At 41.1% G+C, this 23,487-nt stretch overlaps 1 protein-coding gene across 2 annotated transcripts in view; it reads right to left on the bottom strand.

Annotated features, from left to right (window-relative positions):
- The window catches only part of Veph1 (ventricular zone expressed PH domain containing 1), a 217,734-nt gene that overhangs the window by 71,199 nt on the left and 123,048 nt on the right, over positions 1–23,487 (bottom strand). For both annotated transcript variants that reach the window (XM_076868484.2, XM_076868483.2), the window contains exons 7-8: positions 22,569–22,778; positions 15,709–16,106 (exon numbers count right to left, since the gene is read on the bottom strand). In XM_076868484.2, coding sequence (XP_076724599.2) covers positions 15,709–16,106; positions 22,569–22,778 — 608 coding nt within the window. The remainder of the gene's footprint in view (positions 1–15,708; positions 16,107–22,568; positions 22,779–23,487) is intronic.

Raw genomic sequence — 23,487 nt, forward strand, 5'->3', positions numbered from 1 at the left:
AGGACTCTGGGCACCCAATGCAGGTGAGCCGCACTCCCAGGATAGTGTGACTCAGGACCAGTGTGCCTATGGGGGAGACTGGCCTTCTGTTCCCACCCATCACTTTTTACCAATACTCTTGGGCTTTGCATATTCCTCCCCCCTGCTTCCTCCCCAACTTATGATTCAACCAACCTCACCTCGCTTACTGGGTCGAGCCCTGGAACCGTAGGACAGGGAGGCAGAGACAGAGCTGAGAGACTGGGTGACTCTTGTTCCAAAAGAACACAAGTGCAGAGGGCCACAGGACACCTCTGACCACAGGCACCCGCCCAGGGTGGCACAGTGAATTGCCCTGGGTGGGACCTGAGCACACTCCAGCAGTCCTTTGGTGGCATGTGTATATTCAATGGTAATTAGGCAGAGACAAGAAAGGAGATAGGAATGTGTGTACTTTGCAGATTTGCATAAAAGCAGTCTGATCTTTAAGAACTGAAGCTGTCAACACTGTTCTGAGAGGTTGAGGGCATTGCCCTTGCACATCTGCCTTCCACTCAGAGACAGGGCCAGCTCACCTTGCAGCCCAGCAGGCAGTGGCATGGGCCTTGTTGCTAGCAGCCGGGTTCAAGTTGCATTCTTCTGCCTGCTAGTTATGCCATCTTTGGCAATTTTTGTTTTTTATATTTCACTTTCCACTTTTTGTACTTTGGGGCTGATAATCACAAATCTGCATTTTGTCCCTGTACATTTGCCTATTCTGGATATTTCATATAAGTGGAATCATAATAATTGCCCTTTTGTGTCTGGCTCCTTTCATGTGGCGTAATGTTTTCAAGGTTCATCCATGTGGTAGCATGGATCAGCAATTAATTGCTTTTCGTGGATGACTAGTATTCCATTGTATGGACATACTACATATCGTTATCCATAGATGGACATGTAAGTTGTTTCCACTTTGGGTTATTGTGACTAGCCCTACTAGGAACATTTATGTATGTGTTTTTTTGTTTGAACATTTGTTTTCAGTTCTTTGGGGGTAATTATATACTTAAGAATGGAATTGCTGGGTCATATGCCAATTCCATGTGTAACTTGTTGAGGAATGGCCATATATTTTCAAATAATTATTGCCTTATTCTTTAAATGTCCAAATTTAAAAATAAAGCTGTCATATTAATTGTGAAGGGGGTGTAAATCTGAACAATGACATCTGAAGTCACTTTCCTAGTCTCCAGATGTGAAACAGCCCTTACAAAGTGTACTCAAATCAGGATAATTTCTGTAATTACAGAAAAGGGTGATTGTGGCAACATTGTTTGTATTTTTATATTAATTTCAATGTTGTTTCTAATACTACCAGGAATTTAGCCCATAATCCCCCAAAGTAGGTATATTGAAAATACAAATTGGGAAACTTACTTAAAATTGAACTTCTCTTTAAATAATATATTTTGCTGTTTTCGCTTCTCTAGTGAATCTTTGGTAGCCTCTGGAAAAAAAGTAAGTCTGACCCCACTCTTGGAAGAGGAGTTGATATTGTACTTATCCTATCACAAAACCCTTGGGGGAAGATCACTGGGAAGAATTCAACATTTCCATCAGATATTCCTTGATGCTCACCAAATACAAGCTGGATGTCCACACAGTAAGGATACAAAGGAGTCAATATCAGCACAATCAGAAATAAATCTGGGATATTTTCATAGAAACTAGCACAGTTAGTAGACATGAAAGTGATTTTGGAATTTATGTGAATTTTAAATCAAATGCACACTTTTTTTTGCACAGTGCTAATGTGGTTGATTTCTGGCAATGATACAGAATCTCTTTGTGGTCACTCTGAGTCGGTGGAAGGCCATATGTTACAAATGAACGTTTGGCTCTACCAGCAGAGATTTACCAAAGTTGTACAGAGGCAAATAAGGCAGGCCAGTTGTGTCCCCTGCAGGTACCATTCCCTGTGCTACCAATTACTTTGCAATTCTGCAAAATGCATAACGGTAACCACATTGGGGGACAGAGAATTTTAGGAAATTTTGTTATTAAATTCCACTAAAATGGAATGTTTACATTTTTTCTCTGAGGAAGGAAGGACGAGCCTAAGATGATCTACATGTGACTCATCCATCGCAATGCTCTCTCCATTTGGCAGCAGTTTTGAATTCAGATCTTCTGGCCTGGCTGCCCCCCAATGGCCCCAGGGGAACACTCTAGGGAGAGGGGCGTGTCTTTTCCAGCAGGGTTATGTCGGGTGGGTGGGTTCAGAGTGCACAGGGGCCCCACGTCGTGCGTAGCTACTGCCTCAAACCCTTTGAAGCTCTAGATCAGGCTGATCTTCTTCAGCAAGTCCTGACCAAGCAGGGCTTCCCCGGGATGTCCAGCCACTACCTTCAGTTGATTTCATAATCATGTGGCTGACACTAGAAATCGAGGAGGCATCTTGTTTCACTCAAGGCTGCTCAATGAGGTGTCATTGCATAGAAAGCAACTACTCGTGGGTCAGTAGGGGTAGGGGTAGGCCATGAACTTGGAAGTCAATCTGAGTGCACAAGGAACGGTCGATTCAGCCGGGTCCGAGGCAACTTCTGAGGATGGTATTGTGGGGAGTCGACTGCACTCTCGGAGCTCAAATCCCTGAAACACGTCACAGGTTCCCTCTGAGTGCTGCAGCTGCTGTAACCACGTGGGGTCCTTGAACTGGAGAAGGCCTGATGACAGTTGTTTTTCTGCACCCGGGAAAGGTCTAATAGCATCATCTCTGTTAGCAAATACTTGAGAGATTTACCAAAAATGGGGCATTTGGCTGGGTTCTGAGACCATCAAAAGACTCATGAGAGTCTTATGATTTAAAAAAGAGGTATTAGAAATACAGGAATAGAAGAAAAAAGAGTAGTGCAAGGTCAAGTGCTAAATAAAGAGTCCTGGTGTAAGGGTAAAAGAAATTGAAGTTAAAGTGTAAAAGTTAAAGTGTAAAAGACCGGGCATTGTAAAGTTTCTAAGCTGCAAGGCCTGAGTTAAAAAGTAAAGGACCAGGTATTGTTAAGTTCCTCTGCTACCCCAAAAACCTGAAATTCCTGTAGCTGTTAGGACAATACCCGAACTGCCCAGTAAATATTCCCACTGACTCTCTGGTTGTTTAATAACCTGGGACCTTGTGTAGCTTGTCATGTAGGCATACAGGGCCTGAACCAATCAGTTTGAATGTGTACCCCACTTAGGAGTGATCAATCACCCCCCCCAACCTGGTCCCGCCAATGAATGTGCTAATCATGTCTCAGAGTTGTTGTTCAATTTTCCCGTGCCTCATGATGATTTGTTCTGATGTATGCAAAGCCCCCGCCCTCCTCAAAAAGTGTACTTAAGCACTGCTTAACTTCAGCTCTGGGCTCTGGGCTGCTCTCCCTTCTTGAGTGAGCACGGAGCCCCAGCGCGCTGGATCCTCAATAAACCCCTTTTGCTATTGCATGAGTGGGTCACTTGGTGGTCTCTTTCTCCGATGTTTCGCTGGATCCTTACACTGGGAGCCAGCAGAGGAGGTCAGCTTGATCCAGTCTTGATGAGTGGAGTGGCGGGCCTAGAAGAATGCAGCCTGGGGCACAACTGCCTGGGCAGAGGCATGGTGGTGGGCGAGGATGCGTCCACAAAGGCAGTGTTGGACAGGTGGTGGCCGGTGCTGTGTCCAGGGTCAAGTCCTTCCTCAGCCACCTACTGGCTACATCACCTTGCATAAGGAATGGACTTTCCAAAAGTATTTTCTCATTTATAAAATGAGGACAGTTACGGCTACACTACAAGCTGTTTTATTAGGATTAAATAAATTATTTATGTATTCTTTCATTCAATATTCAGGGCATCTGCTTTACTCTGTCTGTGTTGGCTCTTTGTCTAGTGTCCTCTCCTCTGTTCTCCTAACCTTATGTCTTTCAACTCCTTTATTACTATTTAAGTGCTACTTTGGTGACAGTGAGTTAGATATGTGAGTTCAATCAGCCAAACTCACTGGAATTCTCATGTCCTTTCTCTGCCCAAAATATATACTACCTGGCCTTTTACAGATAAGAAGACTGCCAAACCTGGTCTACAATGCATGCCGATAATGATGAATAATATTATAAGGTATCATATAAACACTTTTCTGTATTTCAAACTTATTTCAATAGCATTGAAGGTTTTAAATTATTTAGTTCCAGTGTCAAAGAGAATGCTATGGGTAAGAGATACCAATCTAGATGTGAAGTTGTATCCTCTCTAGCAGGGAGATAAATATATGCATGAGAGAAATCTGACTTCTTCGCAGATTAAGTCAAGGAAATGTCATTGAGCAAGGCTTTTGTTTCTGGTGCTTTGATACAGTGTTCCACTGCAAAGATCACCCTGCTAAAGTTGCAAAGGCAGCTACATTGCTCATTGCTGACTTAGGTCTTTACGTTGTGCTTTCTAATTATTCCAAGTTTTCCAAATGGAAATTTTCACCACCAAGATTGAACATTAAACATCTTTGAAAAGCAGTTCTTCACCGTACTGCTGAAGTATTTTCCACCATGGAAAAAAATCCTAGAAGGACATACCTAAGATTTCTAACAGTAGTTAGATGGTGGAATTAAAGATGATTTTCTTTAGCTCTTTATCTATTTTCCAGTAAACAGATATACTTTCATAATTGTAAAAAGAAAATCCCTTCACTAGGATTTTGTTTCCACCAGAAAATGGATCAGACTTGGGCTACACTGCTATAATAGATTCCATTAACCTGTGACAGTTATTATCCCAGTGGGTAGACTTCTAGGGATATGAAATCAATTTCATTTATTTCATTCATAAAATGATTTCAGGTGAGGCCAGGCTCATAGGTCAAAATACTCAGAATACTAAGAACTGTACATGAAAAATCATTGGTTGTAGAAAAATTGGCAATTTATCTCCCATTCTGGAGAAGCACATCACACAGCACTGTCCTGGAAAAGTCGTTATCAAGTCCCCTGCACTACCTCAAGCTTTCTTAGATGTGGGTCAGCAAAGAGGGGGACAGGTCACACAGCGCCCCTCCCTGATGTTTTCCTACAGATAAAAAACCATGTGTAACGAGTGAGGGGTAGGGCTTGGGACCTGAGCATTGGTTGAATTTAGGGGTAAAAGCCCTGAGAGATTTTAGAAGCAGTATTTTCTGGTGCTTCCCGCATTGACTTCTCAGGTATGAGTGCATTCACTGTCTTGCAGAAGAGGCTACTGGGATGCAGGGGAGCACCCTGAGCAGAGGCCTCTGCCCCCAGCCTGGCTGCTGGAGCCCTGCACTCTACCCTACAGCCTCTCTCTTGCACTGTCTCCCACTTCTATGAATAACCATCATGAAGCTCATCTATTCAGAAATGGCTGAGTTGTCTTCAGTTTCCAGGAATCTTGTTTTCTTCAATATATGAAATATTAGAAGAGTACGTGCACATATTCCCCCCAAATGGTTAATATCCTCATATTCCTGGTTTTCATTTTGTTTTCCATGCTGAGCTTGCGATACAGTCTCTCTGTGGCAGCTCTGTGGATGCCCACACTTTCCTGGTGCGTCACAAGGCAGTTAACTTTTCCTTTCCTGATTACACAGGCTATTGCCTTAACCACAAGGGAAAGGTCTCCTGCAACGTCAGAGCCCACAGAGAGACCAATTCCATGGCAAGCCCAAAGCTGCACATCAGTGACAGGCACATCATCGGCTAGGGCTCCTTCCCTCTTTCTGCATTGAACTCAGGCAAGAGCATTGCTCTCTGCCCAGCCCCAGGCCCTGAAGAGGGAGGAGGTCTAGACCCCACCCTGACAGCTGTGGCACGCCCACTCACATGGTAGGTTCTGTAGTCAGGAAGTCTCCTGTGGCTGGGCCCTGGGGGACTCTGACACTCAGCAGGTATCCCTCAAGGCATGCAAGGGGTAGGTGTTAGACAGCTGGGTTGGGATAGAATCCCAGAAGCTGAGGCTGCTGGAAACCTAAATGTGACAGCTTGAATCCTGCCTGAGGGCCAACAGATCTCTTCACATCCATCTTGGGCCTGGTCAAGTCCCCAGGAACTGAGCAGACCCTGCGTGCTTGCTTGCTTCTGCTTGGGAACCCCGTACAGGTAGTGGGAGGCTCCAGGAAGCCTCTTCTGTAGGTGTCTGGGGAAGGTCATTCGTTTGTGAAGGCAGTGATTTGCAACCTGGGAGGCCTATACTGGCGTAAGGCCTGACCCAGCCTGGATTCAGGCCTGCACCCGTCTGTGCCTTGTTCCAAAGTTTGCATTCTATCCAGCTCCAGGGCTGGGGACAAGGGCTGGACCCTGCCTTGGGAGAGCAGGAAGAGGCAGCTGGGACTCCCATGGATATTGGCCATTCACCAGGACCTCACCTTCACAGGACCCACCCCCTTACTCTCCTGTGTCTCTGGACCCTCATCCTCTGGAGACTGTCAGCCCCTTCTGTCTGGGGGAAGAGATGACCATTGGAGATTCAAAGAATGCACTGCCACAGAAACGATCTCAGGTGATGGGGTGTACAATTTGAATTTGAAAAGAGAGGGGGATTTTTCTCAACTCTGAAACTGGCTTATTATGCTTCACCCTTCATATTGTATTGCAGTGATATTCTTAAGCCAGTATTTCTGACAGGAAGGAGTCCAGTGTCCTTGCATGAATCTTGCCCACAACAGCTCATTTCACGGCAAGTTATTTTTATTATTGTTGTTGTTTTCTGATCTCTGAGAAGGATGGAAAGGACTGTGATCAAAACTGGAAAAGATTCTTTTTCCTTCAGAAGTGAGCAGGCCCATCAGTCTTGGCACAGTCTCTTCTTAGCCCCAGTGCGTCAGTTCCCTGATGTCTGTGTTATTAGTAGGACACTTCCTGGGGGTCAGGAGAGCCTTCCCAGCTGGACTGATAAAGCAAAAGTGAATTCGAAACACATGGATGACATTTCCTTAAAAAATGTGCTTGAGTTCAAAGATTAATAATAGTAATGCTTGACTAAGAGCATTTGGGAATCTCTGAAGCCCCAAATGTTTAAAAAGTCAGTTTTGAATTTAGGTGGGTCTCCTTCTCCATTAGGGCATTATTTATATTAAAGTATTCAGACATAATGACAATACACTATTTAAATTTTTTGCTTTGGGAATTTCCTCATATTTTAGTGGTTTAAATTCTCAATTAGACCCTTTTATTTTTATGGATACTGAATAACTTAAAGAAATAGAGTAATTCTTCTCGCTGTTGCACATAAATTCAAAATATACATTAGGTCAAGGAATTCAAAGTCAAACATGAAGAAATTCCAAAAAATAATAACAAAGATTCTAAGTGTTCGATGTACGTTTGACATTTGAATTACTGAGCAGCTGTACAATATCAATACTGTAAGAATAAAAAAGATATCTATGTTGGTCTTGATTCTTTTAATAGTTGAGTAGATTCACCTATTGGTACAAGTTTAAATATTTTGTCAAAAAAACAAAAACAAAAACACAAGCAAATTAGCAAATAAAAAAAAAAACCCCATGGTGTAATTGTATTTATGAACTGATGTGAACATAAAATAAAAATTAAATAGAAAGATATGACAGGGATGTAGGATTAGACTTAATTTTCACATTTACATTATATTTAAGTATAGTCAAGGTTATTTATAAATGAACCCATTAAAAAAAATCATGCAGATTCAGTAGACAAAAGACAATCCAGAGTACAAGGATGTCAGAGCCCATAAAGAGGAAGGGCAAGAGGCTCAACCAGCCACACCAGTGAGAGAGCTGACCCCGTCACTGAACTCTAACCGCATTCAGTGTTTGGAGTCTGGGGAACATGCTTCACCTACAACACGTGCTCACTCTATTTTAATTGTTTGTACATTTTAAGGGAAATGCAATCCACGTTTTTACCTCATTTACACACTTAACTAAACGCCACTGAAGATATAGTTGATATTCAAGATATTTTGAGATTTTTTTGGGGTGGGTGGTACCAGGGATTGAACTGGATAATTCCTTGTTTAGGGAGGACAGTTCTATGCACTATAAGATATTTAGCAGCATCACTGGTTTCACTAAGATGCCAGACATCCTCTGACCCTGAGACATTACCAAACTGGTGGTGGTGGTGGTGGGGTGCTGAGAGCCACAGCGGAGTAGGAATGATGTATGGCATTTTTGCCAGAGGGAGTGGTTGAGAGGTGCCAGCGAGCCATTGAGATGATGATGGTTATGTTAAGCTGTGTATTCAACTGTATATTAGACCCCTGCTGTCTGCCTAGGGCGCCCCGCTACTTTGGAGTTCTGGGGATGCCTGGGGAGTTCGTGTTGGTTGGGGAAGTTCAGGAGGAGGGATTTCCGGTTGGTGGGGTTCCTGGAAGGGCCGTGTGGGGGTGTTAGAGGGAGTTCGGGCAATAAAGGAGTTCCTGTTTTGAACCTACAAGTGCCTCGTGGCAGCTCAGTTATTTTGTGCCCAGCTAGACTGCAGCAGTGGGGGACTGTCCCTGGTTTAAAATCATTGCTCTGTTGTTTTATGTAATAGTTAGATATTTGTTGCCTCATATAAACACTTCTTTTAATAAACTGGCTTAGCAAAATCACTTTCTTTCCACCCTCCCCTGGACAATTAGTGCACCCTAAGTATTAATTCCATAACTGATATAATTTCCCTCTTTATTATGACCACTGGGGTGCTCAGAAGTAAGTTTGCAAATCACATTTCTAAACTGTGAGAATTTTCAGGAATAAATTTCTGAAAAATAATTCAACTACTGGATTCATTTCATTTCCCTGTTTATTTTCCCCTCACATTGATTTTATTTTGTTATATATTTTGTATGCCACCTCATACACTGTTTGAAATGAGATTGGTTTCTTTTGAGCAAGGTAAACAAAACTATTAGAATAGAAAGAGTGAGGGTAGACACATGCATTAATTTGCTTGTCAGGGCTGGTTATTTGCAGTTTGATACCTATTAATTAATGAACCTAAGGAAATAGTGAGACAAGCCTCTAAGATATTGAATACTCCCATCAGTTTCCTCCCAATGGGAGCAAAATGATGGATGCAAATGTCTGTGGAAGGACAGGAAACTAACAGGAAAGAAACGTTTGCAGGGGTGGGTTGTGTATATGTATATGTTTTAGAAATTTTTATACTAGAGATATAAAATTAGCAGTAAAGTTGCTTGAGGCTGATGAAAAATTTGGCCAAGTAACAATACTTTGATATTTATGCCAGCTCTGGCATGTGATATTTAGAATTAATTGCATTCAAAACACAAGGTCTTAAAAAGTTTAAAAGCCCTGTGGATTCTTGGAGTAAGTACCTATGCAGAAGGTCCATGGAGGAGCCAGCTAGATCAGAGCTGCTTATGCAGCAGGCAGGAGAAGGAGGGAGAAGGGCCACCTGGAGCTCCTTTGAAAGGCCCCCAGGGGCTTTGAAAGGAGCACAGCTTGAAAACCCACAGACCCTTAATACTCTTGGGAGAAAGGTGAGGAGGTGGTGGCCCAAGGAGATGAAGTAACCGTTCAAGGAGTCAGAATTGCCCTACAGCAGAGCTGGGTCTGGAATCCAATTTAGACAGGATGCTGGGGAGTGTGGAGTTACCACCTGGGTTCAGATTGCTGGAATCTCTATGACCGAAGCCAATTATTCCCATTAGGCAATTCTAAACCTTGCAGAAAATGTAGACATTAAAGTGTACAAGTTTCCTAGTTTCCCCTTCCCTCTCTCCTTCTCCTCCCCGGCACCCCAGCCTGATTTTTTTTTTTTTTTTTTTGCAGAAAAACAATGGTAGTAGTTTAATGTGTGTCCTTCTAGAACTCTCCTTGGTTCAAATCTCTCTCTCTCTCTCTCTCTCTCTCTCTCTCTCTCTCTCACACACACACACACACACACACACACACACACCCCTACACTCTCTTCTTCGCTGGCTTTTTCTTTGAGCATAGCACCTAATACTTTCTAACATCTACCTGCATATTCATTCTATGTCTCTCCCCACCCTGAAGCAGGGTGAAGAGTCTGTTTTCATCACTCGAGTTTCCCCGAGTACCTAGAAGGGTGCTGGCACGTCTAGACTCTCAAAAGTCCTTGGAAAATGAATGAGTGATGGCTCTGAGTAGTCAGTCGGGAGGTGGAACACAGAGATTTCTAGGCAGTGATACCATTCTATGTACTACAGCAGTGAACATGCGTCATGACACTTTGACCAAACTCAAAGGAAGTACGATGGCGAGTGAGAACCCCAAGGTAGCCTGTGGACTTGGAGTGACAGTGATGTGCTGATGCAGTTTTGTTGGCTGGACAAATGTCCGTTGTGTGGGGAGATTGATGGTGGGGCGCTTGTCTGTATGGGGGAGGGGTGTAAATGGGAATTCTCTGTGCTTTGCAGTCAGTTTTGCTCTGAATCTAAATAAAAATCAAGTTTATTACTTCAAAAGGAGAATGGTGGGCTGGGGATGTGGCTCAAGTGGTAGCCCGCCTAGCATGCGTGAGGCACTGGGTTCTATTCTCAGCACTACATAAAAATAAAATAAAGATATTGTGTCCACCTAAAACTAATATATATTTCTTTTTTTAAAAAGAAGAATGGTTATCTCAGAATCTGTGTCTAGAACCAAACTCTTGGTTTCTTTCTCTGTATGTTCTCTCTCTAGTTGGAGCTATATCTGTAGGAAGACTTCCACCCCTGGTGAGCAGGTTGGGCCCCCAGCACTGCCGAGAGCTTTTCTTGGAAATGGACAGGACAGGATACTTCTCACTGTCTCCAGCCCAGCCACCTCGGTAAGGTTCATTGCCATGCCTCATGACTTTGTACCTGCCATTCCTTCTTGCCCTTCTCATCCTGGTCCTCACTGCCAGATTGTCTTGGTGGAGAGCCCTTCCCCAGCTACTCGCCTGGCCAGCTGTCCCACCCCCGCCATCCCTCTGTCCCTGGCTGTTCTCTTTTGTAACTCCTCCACTATTTGACACTGTGCTGTGCATTTTCTTCTCTTATTCTTGGTTCTTCTCATCCCACAGAATGAGTTTCAAGTGCTCCTTGGGGGCCAGCTTTCAGTTCCTGGATGCGCTGAGCCCTTCCTGTTTATGGGACCTGTGCAAGGCTCTTCTCTGACCCAGGGCTCTGCCCTACACCTCTCCCTATGATTCATACCCCTGCTCTGGGGAAGGTCTGTTCTCCCTGACTGCCATGTGTAGGTCAGATTCCATGGGATGTGCCCTCATGGAACCGCACCCCGGCCCTGTGGATAACTGATCTTTGTAACTACGCATCTTGTGCTGTGGTGACTCATGCCTTGTTCCACAGGGTCAGCTCCATGAAAGCAGAGATCATGCTACTTTGTGGACAGCCACCTCCCTGGCCCACAGCACAGTGCCTGGATCACACCAGATTCTCAGCATGTAAATGAGCATGACACAATCCATCATCACAAATAGGTCTCCAAAGCACACCTAGAGGATATCAAAAGGAGCCTTCACTCACCAAGTCCTTAGTTTTGAGGAGGCAGGGCCCTTCGGGGAGCAGGTAGAGCCTTGCCTGTCCACCCCTGCCAGGGCCTGTGTGTGTGGGTGCCAGAGAAACTGAAGACAAGGCCCTTGGGCCTTGAGACCCCAGTCTTTGGGGGGGACACAGTCACCTGCTACTGTCACTACCAATGCAGGGGAGAAATCACTTCCTAGATTAGTGTTTTTTCAAACATCAAAACTTAAGTGATCATCTGTGAAAAGTCATTTCTACTTAAGCTTATAATTGAGAAATGGAACCACATGCTCAGCTTCTGAGATACCAGCTTTTGCAACTGCTTTTTTTTCCCCCTTTTGTACCAGGGATTGAACCCAGGAGCACTTAACCACTGAGCTACCTCCCCAGACTGTTCTTGAACTTGGGATTCTTCTGCCTCAGCTTCCCGGTGCTGGGAGCAGAGACCGTGGCCATTTTGGTTCCCTGGGGCCTGTGCTGCATCTCATCATGGAAGGAAATGAACACTTCACTTCACTGGGCCACAGCCTGTGGCAATAGAGGCCTCATTGGCTGGGGATCATAGTGTACTGTGCAGCCGACAAGAACAAGGAATGACTGACGACAATCTGTGTAAGCTTCCTACAGTGGACAAAAATACTGACTCCAGATAGGAGAGTGTCTCACCACAAGACCTTTAATTTTAATGCATTTAGAAGAGTGCTAAGAATATGAAGTACGGCTTGGCAATCCACCCTGTTCTGGCAAGCCCCTCCTTCTCCTTCTTTCAGTGTGGCTATCTTCAGGGTGAGACATCTTAGAACACACCCCTTTATGCTTCTGCTCCATTTATGTATTTCCTTTGGCCTCTCACCCTCTGTTAGCAAGATCCCTTTAGGAAGCAGAGGCATAGTCAAGGCAGATACTGCTTTAGAAGAACTGTCTATTTCAAGGTGTTGATGCCTCCTTGCATGAACTGGAGGAGAACAGCTCCTCCTGGATTTTCACACAGGGTGCCCAAATGTACCTGTGCTCACCAGCTCGATTCTGGGATGTGTCCTAGGTGTTCAGCTCACTGGTAGGTACGTATCAGGTGACTTATGATGAGCTTTCCTCTCTGCTTTTTCCTACCACACCTATTCAGGTGCCAGGCATCTGCAGTGGCCTGTGAGAGACATCCAGTTGCCATGGCTAATAGAATTCTCCAGATCCTTTTGAAAAGAACTCTATAAATTCCTCTAATGAGTTAATATCAGATTACTGCCCTCTGGGGTCTCAGGCAAGAGTAGGTGCAGGGTCAGGCACTTGACCACAAACAACTGATAAGGATGGAATGCATTTAAATCCACAACTTAACACGTCACAGAGTTCCAATACAAGACATCAGATAACTTTATTACCCATTAATTATACTTTCAAAAGTACCTTCTTAAAATTGAAAATAAAGTTTGATTGTCTTTGAACAAATAAGCAAAGAAAACTCTGCACCATGATATCTTACCCCCTTTAACTAAAACCTGCTCTTCAGAGAAATGGGAACTAGGGAGTAATCTAATCTGAGAAAAGCTCCAAAGCACCAAGAAGACTTATCTGGAAAAAATTTCCCCAATTGAGTGTCATTCAAAAAGGGCCCAGTGGATCGCCTCAATGAAACGGGGCTCTGGGGAAATTATAACTTCTTTTTATTGGCTATTTTTCCCCTCTAAAATTCTGTGAGAAAGCTGTCAAATTCTTCTCTGGCTTCAAATTTTGTAACTTTCTTCACAGAGAACTGATCTTAATTCTGTGATTAAATTAATACATTAAAAAAATAAACCTCTCTGGAACCATTAAGTGGACATTCCCAGATGTCATCTGGGGGACATCCCCAGATCAGACCAGCTGTACCACAGGATGCAGGGACCAGGTGGGCAATGCCCCTTTGCCATCCCAGAACTGACGAGGACTCAACCACACACAAATTTTCAAAATGGGAGCTTCATTTGTAATTAAGCATGAAAACAGTTCTTGATATTTTTAACAAATTGTATCTTATTTTAAGAAAAAATCAGTTCACATGATTGGATTAGAACAAGGACCAGCTTCCTAGCTTAAAAGTTAGCTTATGCAAGTGAGGCTTGTTGATCCCCTGAACAGATGGGATGTATTTTCACCCCATCAAGAAATACTTCAAAGCAAACCAAAGTAACATGGATGGGTTCTTATAAGATTTTATATCACTCTTTATAGAACTCCAGCAATGGGCCAGATTTTCAAAGACTTGTTTTAATATCATGTGGATTTTTTAGAAAATATTTTGTTCACATAAGTGAATACTAATAATTCAAATGGCAATGACAGATGAACTCAATTCTTCCGGTCTCGTGTGTAAATATATCATTAGACCATGGTTTGCTTATGAACACCTGACTCTCAGTGGTTGGTGACCTGCACCCACAGCCTCCCCAGGCTCAGAACTGGGGTTCTGACCTGGGAAACACAGGCTCTTTCATACCCCCAAATGCTATTGCTGAGGCCTGGGGCTTGACATCCTCTCCAAGCATGATGATGGATTTGCACTGACCCACTGTCTGTCCCCAGCTCGATCAATATCAGGCAATAACAGATGGCTGACTGGGGTTAAGAAAGCTATTTGTGGCCTTGGTCCACATCATACTGAATTCTGCTATGGAGACCCATGAGGTTCCTAGTCTTTCAACATCATTTATTACTGAAGTATTAGGTTGAAACATACACAATTGAAGTTTTTATAGATCAAAAAGTCAAATATCAGTTTTTTCATATGAATCAAACTAATGCCCAACGAATTTCTTTAGAAGTTTTTTTTCCCTACATTTTTATGGAATGGGCTTAGGAACCCAGATTCAAAATTATTCTTCTGTGTTATCATTTTCTGCTGGCTATTGGTTTAACTTTAAATGTTGTAGAAGTGGTTTTTATACTTTTTTCATTTTGTTTCTTGATTCCTTTGCATAAGTCATGAAAAAAAGGTTAAGTAGGTTTCTTTTCTATTGTTTAGCATAAACATTTCTAAGCCTGATTTTTTGTTCTGTAATTTTTTAAGGATGGAAATGCAATATTGTTGTATCAAATGATCTTAGAACAGCCAGCAAAACTGTATCAGCCAGATGGCTGCTGGTGACTGCTGAGTGGTTTACACAATCTCTGAAACAATAACAACCTGTCCCCTGCAATCAGCAGGGTCCTTTCTTAGTGGATATATTAGCAGTGAGTCATATAAATCTTCCATCCCTCACACATATCCCTGTGCAAGGAATTTCCCAGGAAATTGCAGAAGCATGAATGAATTCCAAACTATCAACTTGAAACAATACACACTCAGTTCCAGGTCATCCCTGAAGGAAAACATCACCATCAAAAGAAAACATTCCACTTTTCCCTTTCTAAGAGGATGGATTCGCTCAATATTTTGGAAAAAAAAAAAATCCAAGTCACTTAGTTGACTTTTAAGACTAATTTTAACTCCTCAAATGATTCAAGGCCATAGGAAAGGGTGCTTTTGATCACCCAGAGCTTGCAGTAACTCTGAAAGGTTTCTTCCACCTTCTGTGGTTTAAAATTCACTGTAGAAAAACTTTCACACTTTAAGTTGAACTTCAACACATAACTAGTCAATGGAAATGCACCTCGCTCTATTATCCCCAGAGTGTGTGTTAGATACACAGATCATCTGCAGAACAGAATGAACCACAGTGGAGTTATTCATTGTGCTTCTGAGGGAGGTATGGCCCCAGGTCCCAGTCTACTCTGCCCTGTGATTCCTGGCCAACTCACACCCACTCACAAGCCCTTACCCTGAGATCCCCTTTAACCATCTTCACTCTGATCTCCAAGAGCTCAGGAGGATGGTTTCTATTCAGTGTCTTGAGTAGTAGATGAATGAAAGAAATGCAAGGAAAATCTGGAGCTCACGCTCAGGGCTATACGCAGCTTCCCTGCACCCACAATGTGGGATTTTGCAGCCCGGCCCTACCCAGAGCCTGCTTTAAGGCCATAGACTCTTTCATAGGGTTTTTCTGTACGCTGGGGACAGGAAGCCACACACAACATATCACAAAGATGCAAAAAGGCATATCTATGTAGGTTCAAATGGGAATCAACAAGATGGGAAAAAAGTAATTAAAACAATGAAAGGAGTTTTCCAAATGATTAATTTTGCAGAAAACCCATAAAAGGCTCTGGCAATTTGTGCGATTGGAGGTTTCTGTCTGCTTTCCAGTGACTCCTGGCCTTTATGAGGTTTGGGCAGTTCAGAGCACTCACCTTCGATGGTGCACTGGTCAGGGACTGGAATCTTTCTTGCAATTTCCGTGGCGTAGGCCTTTACTTTACCCAGGTTCTCCTTCATGTGCAGGTAGAGCTTGTCTTGGTATTCCATAGGACTCCTGGTTGTCTCCGAAGTCTCCTCCTGGAAATCCTCCTTAACCATTTCTGACAAATCCTCAGGTGCTATGTGTAAAATACTTGGGTGTGAAGCTGAGGAATTTCTTGGCTGTGACCCGACAGTGTCCATCTTCAGGGGCGACCTGTCACTTCCTTGGCTGAAGGGGGCTATTTCTGAAAGGGAAAGGCTGCCGGGAATCCCTGCAGGCTCCTCTCCTTCCCCGTCATCTGAACTCACACCCCTGGTGAGCACAGTGTGGAAAGCCAAGCTTTTTGATCTAGGATATAAAAGTTAAAATGGTGAAAGAAGTTGAGTTGCCACTCTCCAGCAAGGAATAGAACAATTCTGGGGCAAAAAGTAGCGCCCTCTGGAGTGTGGACAGTGAACAGGCTTGGAAAACCACAGGCATCATGTTATATAATTAATTTCGCCTCTGAAAATCTAAGCTAGCTCCAAACACTAAGGTTTAAAAATCAATTTCATGACAAAAGTGGGTGGAAAATGGTGGACTTTCATGCTTTTATTCAACTCTACTGTCACTTTTGATTTTTCACCAGAAATCAAGAGAAGCCACTGACAGCTGTTCTCAGTGTGGCAAATCTATATTTAAAAGTGTTTTAAGAAGATAAACCATAGGCACAGTAGGCCCGGGTCCACCCCATCACCAGCAGACACCCGCCAGAGCCCAGCCTCCAGCACAGGCCTGCCTCTTCTGACCAGCAGACTACCGCAGGAGGTCAGACCTGGACCAGATCTGCCCTCACTGACTTGCATGGGACCCAGATCCGGGGTAGGTCCAAGTTCGTCCCCCCTCCCCACATACACAACTGGTAGCCCAAGCCTAATTCACTTCCATCTTGGGACACTGTGGTCAGTGCCATAGCCTTCCCCACAGAGTAGCCCCTAACATTTTGACAATAGACAGGGCCTGGAAGCAGTTGCATTTCAGAGAAAGCATCCCAAAGGGAGTGTGAGGCCCACCCTTTCAGCCCCATCTCTGTAAGACATGACTTCCATCTTGGGGCACCTCGATTATTATCTCGAGTTACCTCGGCTATTGCTGCCACCACCTTTAGTAGCAGTAGCATACACTGAGGGACACTAGCAGGACCTGGAAGCCAACATCAAGGTGAAGTTCAGACAATCTGCATGGGTACTACAAGAATATAGAGTAGAAACTGTAATATCTCAGATCCATGCTACAAGAAAGGAAGAAATATAGACTACATAAAAAAATAAGGGAAGAAAGTGCCCCAAACAAACCAGGATACTACAATAACAGAACCCATGGACAGCGAAGTTGATGAAATGTCAGAGAAGGAGTTCAGAAGGTTCATAATTAAAATGATCTGTGAATTAAAGAATGACCTAAATGAGCAAATACAGGCAAAAATTGATCATTCCAACAATGAAATAAGGGAGCAAATACAGGTAGCAAAAGATTACTTCAAGAGAGAGAAAGACACTAAAAAAAACAAAAAACAAAAAACAATAACAACAACAGAAATCCTTGAAATGAAGGATACAAAAAAATCAAATAAAAAACTCAATAGAAAGCATAACCAACAGACTAGAACACTTGAAAGAAAGAATGTCAGAGAGTGAATACAAAGTATATAATCTAGAAAATAAAGTTGATCACACAGTGAAGATAGTTAGAAACCATGAACAGAACATCCAATAAGTATGGGACAGCATCAAAAGACCAAATCCAGAGTTATTGGGATAGAGGAAGGCACAGAGATTCAAACCAAAGGAATGTACAATCTCTTCAATGAGATAATAGCATAAAATTTCCCAACCATGAAGAATGAATTGGAAAAACCAAATACAAGAAACTTACAGGACACCAATATACAAAATTACAACAGATCTACACCAAGGCACATTATAATGAAAACGCCTAGCATACAGAATAAGGATAGAATCTTAAAATCTGCAAGAGAGGGGAATCAGATCACATAGAGGGGGAGACCAATTCATATCTCAGCAGATTTTTCAATCCAGACTCTCAAGGCCAGGAGATCATGGAACAACATATACCAAGCTCTGAAAGAAAATGGATGCCAACCAAGAATCTTATATCCAGCAAAATTAAGCTTTAGATTTGATGATGAAATAAAAACCTTCCATGATAAACAAAAGATAAAAGAATTTACAACTAAAAAGTCTGCACTACAGAACATCCTCAGCAAAATATTCCATGAAAAGGAAATGAAAAACAATGATGAGAATCAGCAGAGGGAGGGATTACACTAAAAAATCTAATCATAGAAGAACCCAAGTCAGTTAAATACCAAAAATAAACAGAAATGGCTGGGAATACAAATCATGTCTCAATAATAACTCTAAATGCTAATGGCCTAAACTCACCAATCAAAAAGCATAGATTAGCAGATTGGACCAAAAAAAAAAAAAAAAAAAGACAACAATATTTTGTCTCAAAGAGACTCATCTCATAGGAAAAGACATCCATAGACTGAAGGGAAAAATCATACCACTCACATGGACTGTGGAAGCAAGCAGAGATTTCCATCCTTATATCAAATAAAGTAGACTTCAAGCTAAAATTAATCAAAAAGGATAAAGAAGGACACTATATACTGTGCAAGGGAAACATACACCAATAATACTTAACAATTATAAATATATATACCCCAAACAATGGAACATCTACATTCAATAAACAAACTCTTCTCAAGTTCAAGAGTCAAATAGACCACAACACAATAATTTTGAGTGACTTTAACACACCTCTTTCACTACTGGATAGATCTTCCAAACAAAAGCTGAACAAAGAAACTGTAGAACACAATAATACAATCAATAACTTAGACTTAACTGACATATATAGAATATTTCATCCTTCAATGAGCAAATACACTTTCTTCTCAGCAGCACATGGATCCTTCTCTAAAACGGACCATATACTATGCCACAAAGTAACTCTTAGCAAATACAAAAAGTAGAGATACTACCCTGCATCCTATCAGATGAAAATGGAATAAAATTAGAAATCAATGATAAAATAAGAAATAAAAGCTACTCTAGGGCTGGGGCTGTAACTCAATGGTACAGCACCTGCCTTACATGTATGAGGCACTGAGTTTGATTCTCAGCACCACATAAAAATAAATAAAGATACTGTGTCCAACTTCAACTAAAAAATATTTTTTAAAAAGCTACTCTAACACTTGGAGACTAAATAATATGCTACTGAATGAACAAGGGTTTGCAGAAGACATCAAGGAAGAGATTAAAAAATTTTTAGAGGTGAAATAGAAACCAGATACAATTTATCAAAATCTCTGGGAAACTATGAAGGTAGTTCTAAGAGGAAAGTTCATTGGATGGAGTTCATTCCTTAAAAGCAGAAAAAGTCAACAAATAAATGACTTAACATTACATCTCAAAGCCCTAGAAAAAGAAGAACAAATCTACACCAAAAGCAGTAGAAGAAAGAAAATAATTAAAATCAGAGCTGAGATCAATGAAATTGAAAAAAATTGATAAAACAAAAAGTTGATTCTTTGAAAAAATAAATAAAATTGACAAACCCTTAGTCATGCTAATGAAGAGAAAGAGAAAACTCAAATTAGTATCATACAGGATGAAAAAGGAAATATCAAGACAGACACTACAGAAATACAGAAGATAATTAGAAATTATTTTGAAAACTGTACTCCAATAGAAAATATTGAAGGCACTGACAAATTTCTAGAGTCATATGATATGCCCAAATTGAACCAGGATGATATACACAATTTAAACAGATCAATTTCAAGCAAAGAAATAAAAGACATCATCAGAAGCCTACCAACTAAGAAAAGCCCAGGACCAGATGGATACACAGCTGAGTTCTACAAGATGTTTAAAGAAGAACTAATATCAATTCTCTTCAATTTATTTCAGGAAATAGAAAAAGAGGCAGAACTTAATTCTAAGAGGCCAATATCACTCTGATTCCAAAACCAGGCAAAGATACATCAAAGAAAGAAAACTTCAGACCAATATCTCTAATGAATATAGATGCAAAAATTCTCAATAAAATTCTGGCAAATAGAATACAAAAACATATCAAAAAGATCATGCACCATGATCAAGTGGGATTCATCCCAGGGATGCGCTTTGGTTCAACATATGGAAATCAATAAATGTAATTCATCACATCAGTAGACTTAAAGATAAGAATTATATGATCATCTCAATAGACGCAGAAAAAGCATTTGACAAAATACAGCACCCCTTCATGTCCAAAACACTAGAAAAACTAGGGGTAACAGGAACATACCTCAACATCATAAAGGCTACCTATGCTAAGTCCCAGGCCAACATCATTCTAAATGGAGAAAAATTAAAGGCATTCCCTATAAAAAAAACTGGAACAAGACAGGGATGCACTCTTTCACCACTTCTATTTATCATAGTTCTTGAAACACTGGCCAGAGCAATTAGACAGACAAAAAGAAATTAAAGGGATACGTATAGGAAGAGAAGAACTCAAATTGGCACTATTTGCTGATGATATGGTTCTATACCTAGAAGACCCAAAAAGTTCCACCAGAAAACTTCTAGAATTAGCAATGAATTCAGCAATGTAGCAGGATATAAAATTAATACCCATAAATCAAATGCATTTCTGTATATTAGTGACAAATCCTCAGATAGGGAAATGAGGAAAACTACCCCATTTACAATAGCTGCAAAAATAAAGAATAATAATAAATAAATATTTCTGTATATTAGTGACAAATCCTCAGATAGGGAAATGAGGAAAACTACCCCATTTACAATAGCTGCAAAAATAAAGAATAATAATAAATAAATAAATGAATAAATAAAATACTTGGGAATCAACTTAATAAAAGAGGTCAAAGATCTATATAATGAAAACTACAGAACCCTAAAGAAAGAAATCAAAGAAGACTTAAAAGATGGAAAGATCTACCTTGCTCTTGGATAGGCAGAAATAATATCATCAAAATGACCAAACTACCAAAAGCACTATACAGATTTAATGCAATTCTGATCAAAATCCCAATGACATTCCTCATAGAAATAGAAAAGGATAGCTAAAGCAATCCTTAGCATGAAGAGTGAAGCAGGTGGCATCACTATACCAGACCTTAAACTATACTACAGAGCAATAGTAATAAAAACATCATGGTGTTGGCACCAAAGCAGACTGGTAGACCAATGGTACAGAATAGAGGACACAGAGTAACCCACAAAATTGCAATTATCTTATATTAGACAAAGGTGTCAAAAACATGCATAGGAGAAAAAGATAGCCTCTTTAACAAATGGTGCTTGGAAAACAGGAAATCCATATGCAACAAAGAGAAATTAAACCCCTGTCTCTCACCATGCACAAAACTCAAAATAGATCAAGGATCTAGAAATAAAACCAGAGACCCTGTATCTAATAGAAGAAAAAGAAGGCCCTAATCTCCATCATGTGGGATTAGGCCCCAACTTCCTTAAAGACTCTTCTGCACAAAAATTAAAATCAAGAATCAATAAATAGGATGGATTCAAACTAAAAAGTTTCTTCTCAGTAAAAGAAACAATCTGTGAGGTGAAAGGAGAGCCTACGTCTTGGGAGCAAATTTTTACCCCTCACACATCAGATAGAGCATTAATCTTTAGGGTATATAAAAAACTCAAAAAGCTAAACACTAAAAAACCTCCCAAAAACCAAAAAATAAATAACCCAATCAATAAATGGGCCTAGGACCTGAACAGACATTTCTCAGAAGATGATATACAATCAATCAACAAATATATGAAAAAAATGTTCATCATCACTAGCAATTAGAGAAATGCAAATCAAAACCACTCTAAAATTTCATCTCACACCAGTCAGAATGGCATTTTCTATGGAGATTCCTTGGAAAATTGGGAACAGAACCACCATTTGATCCAGCTATTCCTCTCCCTGGTCTATACCCAAAGAACTTAAAAACAGCATACTACAGGGACACAGCCACATCAATGTTTATAGCAGCACAATTCACAATAGCTAAACTGTGGGACCAACCTAGATGCCCTTCAGTAGATGAATGGATAAAAAATGTGGCATATATACACAATGGGATATTACTCAGCAGTAAAAGAGAAGAAAATCATGGCATTTGCTGGTAAATGGATGAAGGTAGAGAAGATAATGCTAAGTGAAGTTAGCCAATCCTAAAAAACCAAATGCGGAATGTTTTCTCTGATATAAGGAGGCTGATTCATAGTGGGGTAGGGAGGGGGAGCATGAGAGGAATAGATGAACTCTAGATAGGATAGAGGGGTGGGAGGGGAAGGGAGGAGGCATGGGGTTAGAAATGATGGTGGAATGTGATGGACATCATTATCCAATGTACATGTATGAAGACATGAATTGGTTTGAATATACTTTGTACTCAACCTGAGATATAATAAATTTGTGCTCTATATGTGTAATAAGAATTGTAATGCATTCCGCTATCATATATAAATTTAAAAAATTAATTTAAAAATTCAACTATAAAAATAAACAAACCATAGGTTTTTTCTTCCATTGATTTTGCTCAATTAAAATAGTGAGCCTCCTGAATACTGAGGCCACTGTGGATAATATGCATTCGTGAGAGGACAGAACTTTGTGTGGCTATAGGTCAAAGAGACATAAAAGTACCCAGAACAGCATAAAGAGCTAACCCATACCAAACATGAGGTGTGCACTTAGAAACTAACCAAATGAAATTTTTACCTATTAAATCTGATGTTTTTTCTTTCTTCCTTAGAAACTTGGCCCAAACTGTGTCTTCTGATGGAGCCAGGGGCACTACCTTCAGCAAGCTTTTTGTCTTCAAAAGCCTGGATTTTAACTTGGAGTTTGTCCTGGTCTTCGCTTCCAGGTCCCATGAGCTTGGCTTCTCTGGGTTTCTCAGGGAACCCATTTTCAGTGCTGGTGTTTCTGCTAAAGGAACAGAAACCATTGCATTAGATGTTGGTCAGCTGTGCCCTTCCCAACAGTGATCCCCTTTGTTTAACGGCCTCTTATTCAGAACTGAAAACTTTGCTGGATGATTTTTTTTCATTAGTCATTTATCAAATATTTATTAAATTCCTATTATGGTTCTAGGTCTTTGAAATTGCTTCTAGAGAGCTTATTCTTCAGGAAGTTTAGAAACATCAGTGATGGTGTCAACTCTGTATTAGAAATGCTTCTTGAAGGATTCAGAGAACAAAAAGCAGTTTTTTTTTTTTTTTTAATGGGCATCTCCCATGAATAGAAATTATCCAAAAGTAAGGCTTTTGTATGAAAGTCATGCCAGGAATTGCCGGGGAAATTCCCATGTGCCAACATGTTTGTACTAAAATTGGTAGAATGAGAAAATTTCATCTAGGCTCCTTAAACTCACAGCTTTGTTAATCTTCTGGAAAGTAATGTAACTCTTTCACCTTCTAAGCTAGAAAAGTCTCTCTGGATTTTATGATGTGAAGAAATGGAGATTTACCCATGATGACATTAACAGTTCCAAATGCATCTTACAGCAGAGTTCATAAACCACTCTGTGAGTCATTAAAATTGCCTCCTTGAAGCGGGGTCACACATGTGTGACTTGGAGCCCTCTGAGGGCTAAACACACCTTAGCTGGACAGAAAGAGCCTGCAAACTAGCTACA

The sequence above is a fragment of the Callospermophilus lateralis genome, chromosome 10, assembly GCF_048772815.1.
Source record: "Callospermophilus lateralis isolate mCalLat2 chromosome 10, mCalLat2.hap1, whole genome shotgun sequence".
NCBI lineage: Eukaryota > Metazoa > Chordata > Mammalia > Rodentia > Sciuridae > Callospermophilus > Callospermophilus lateralis.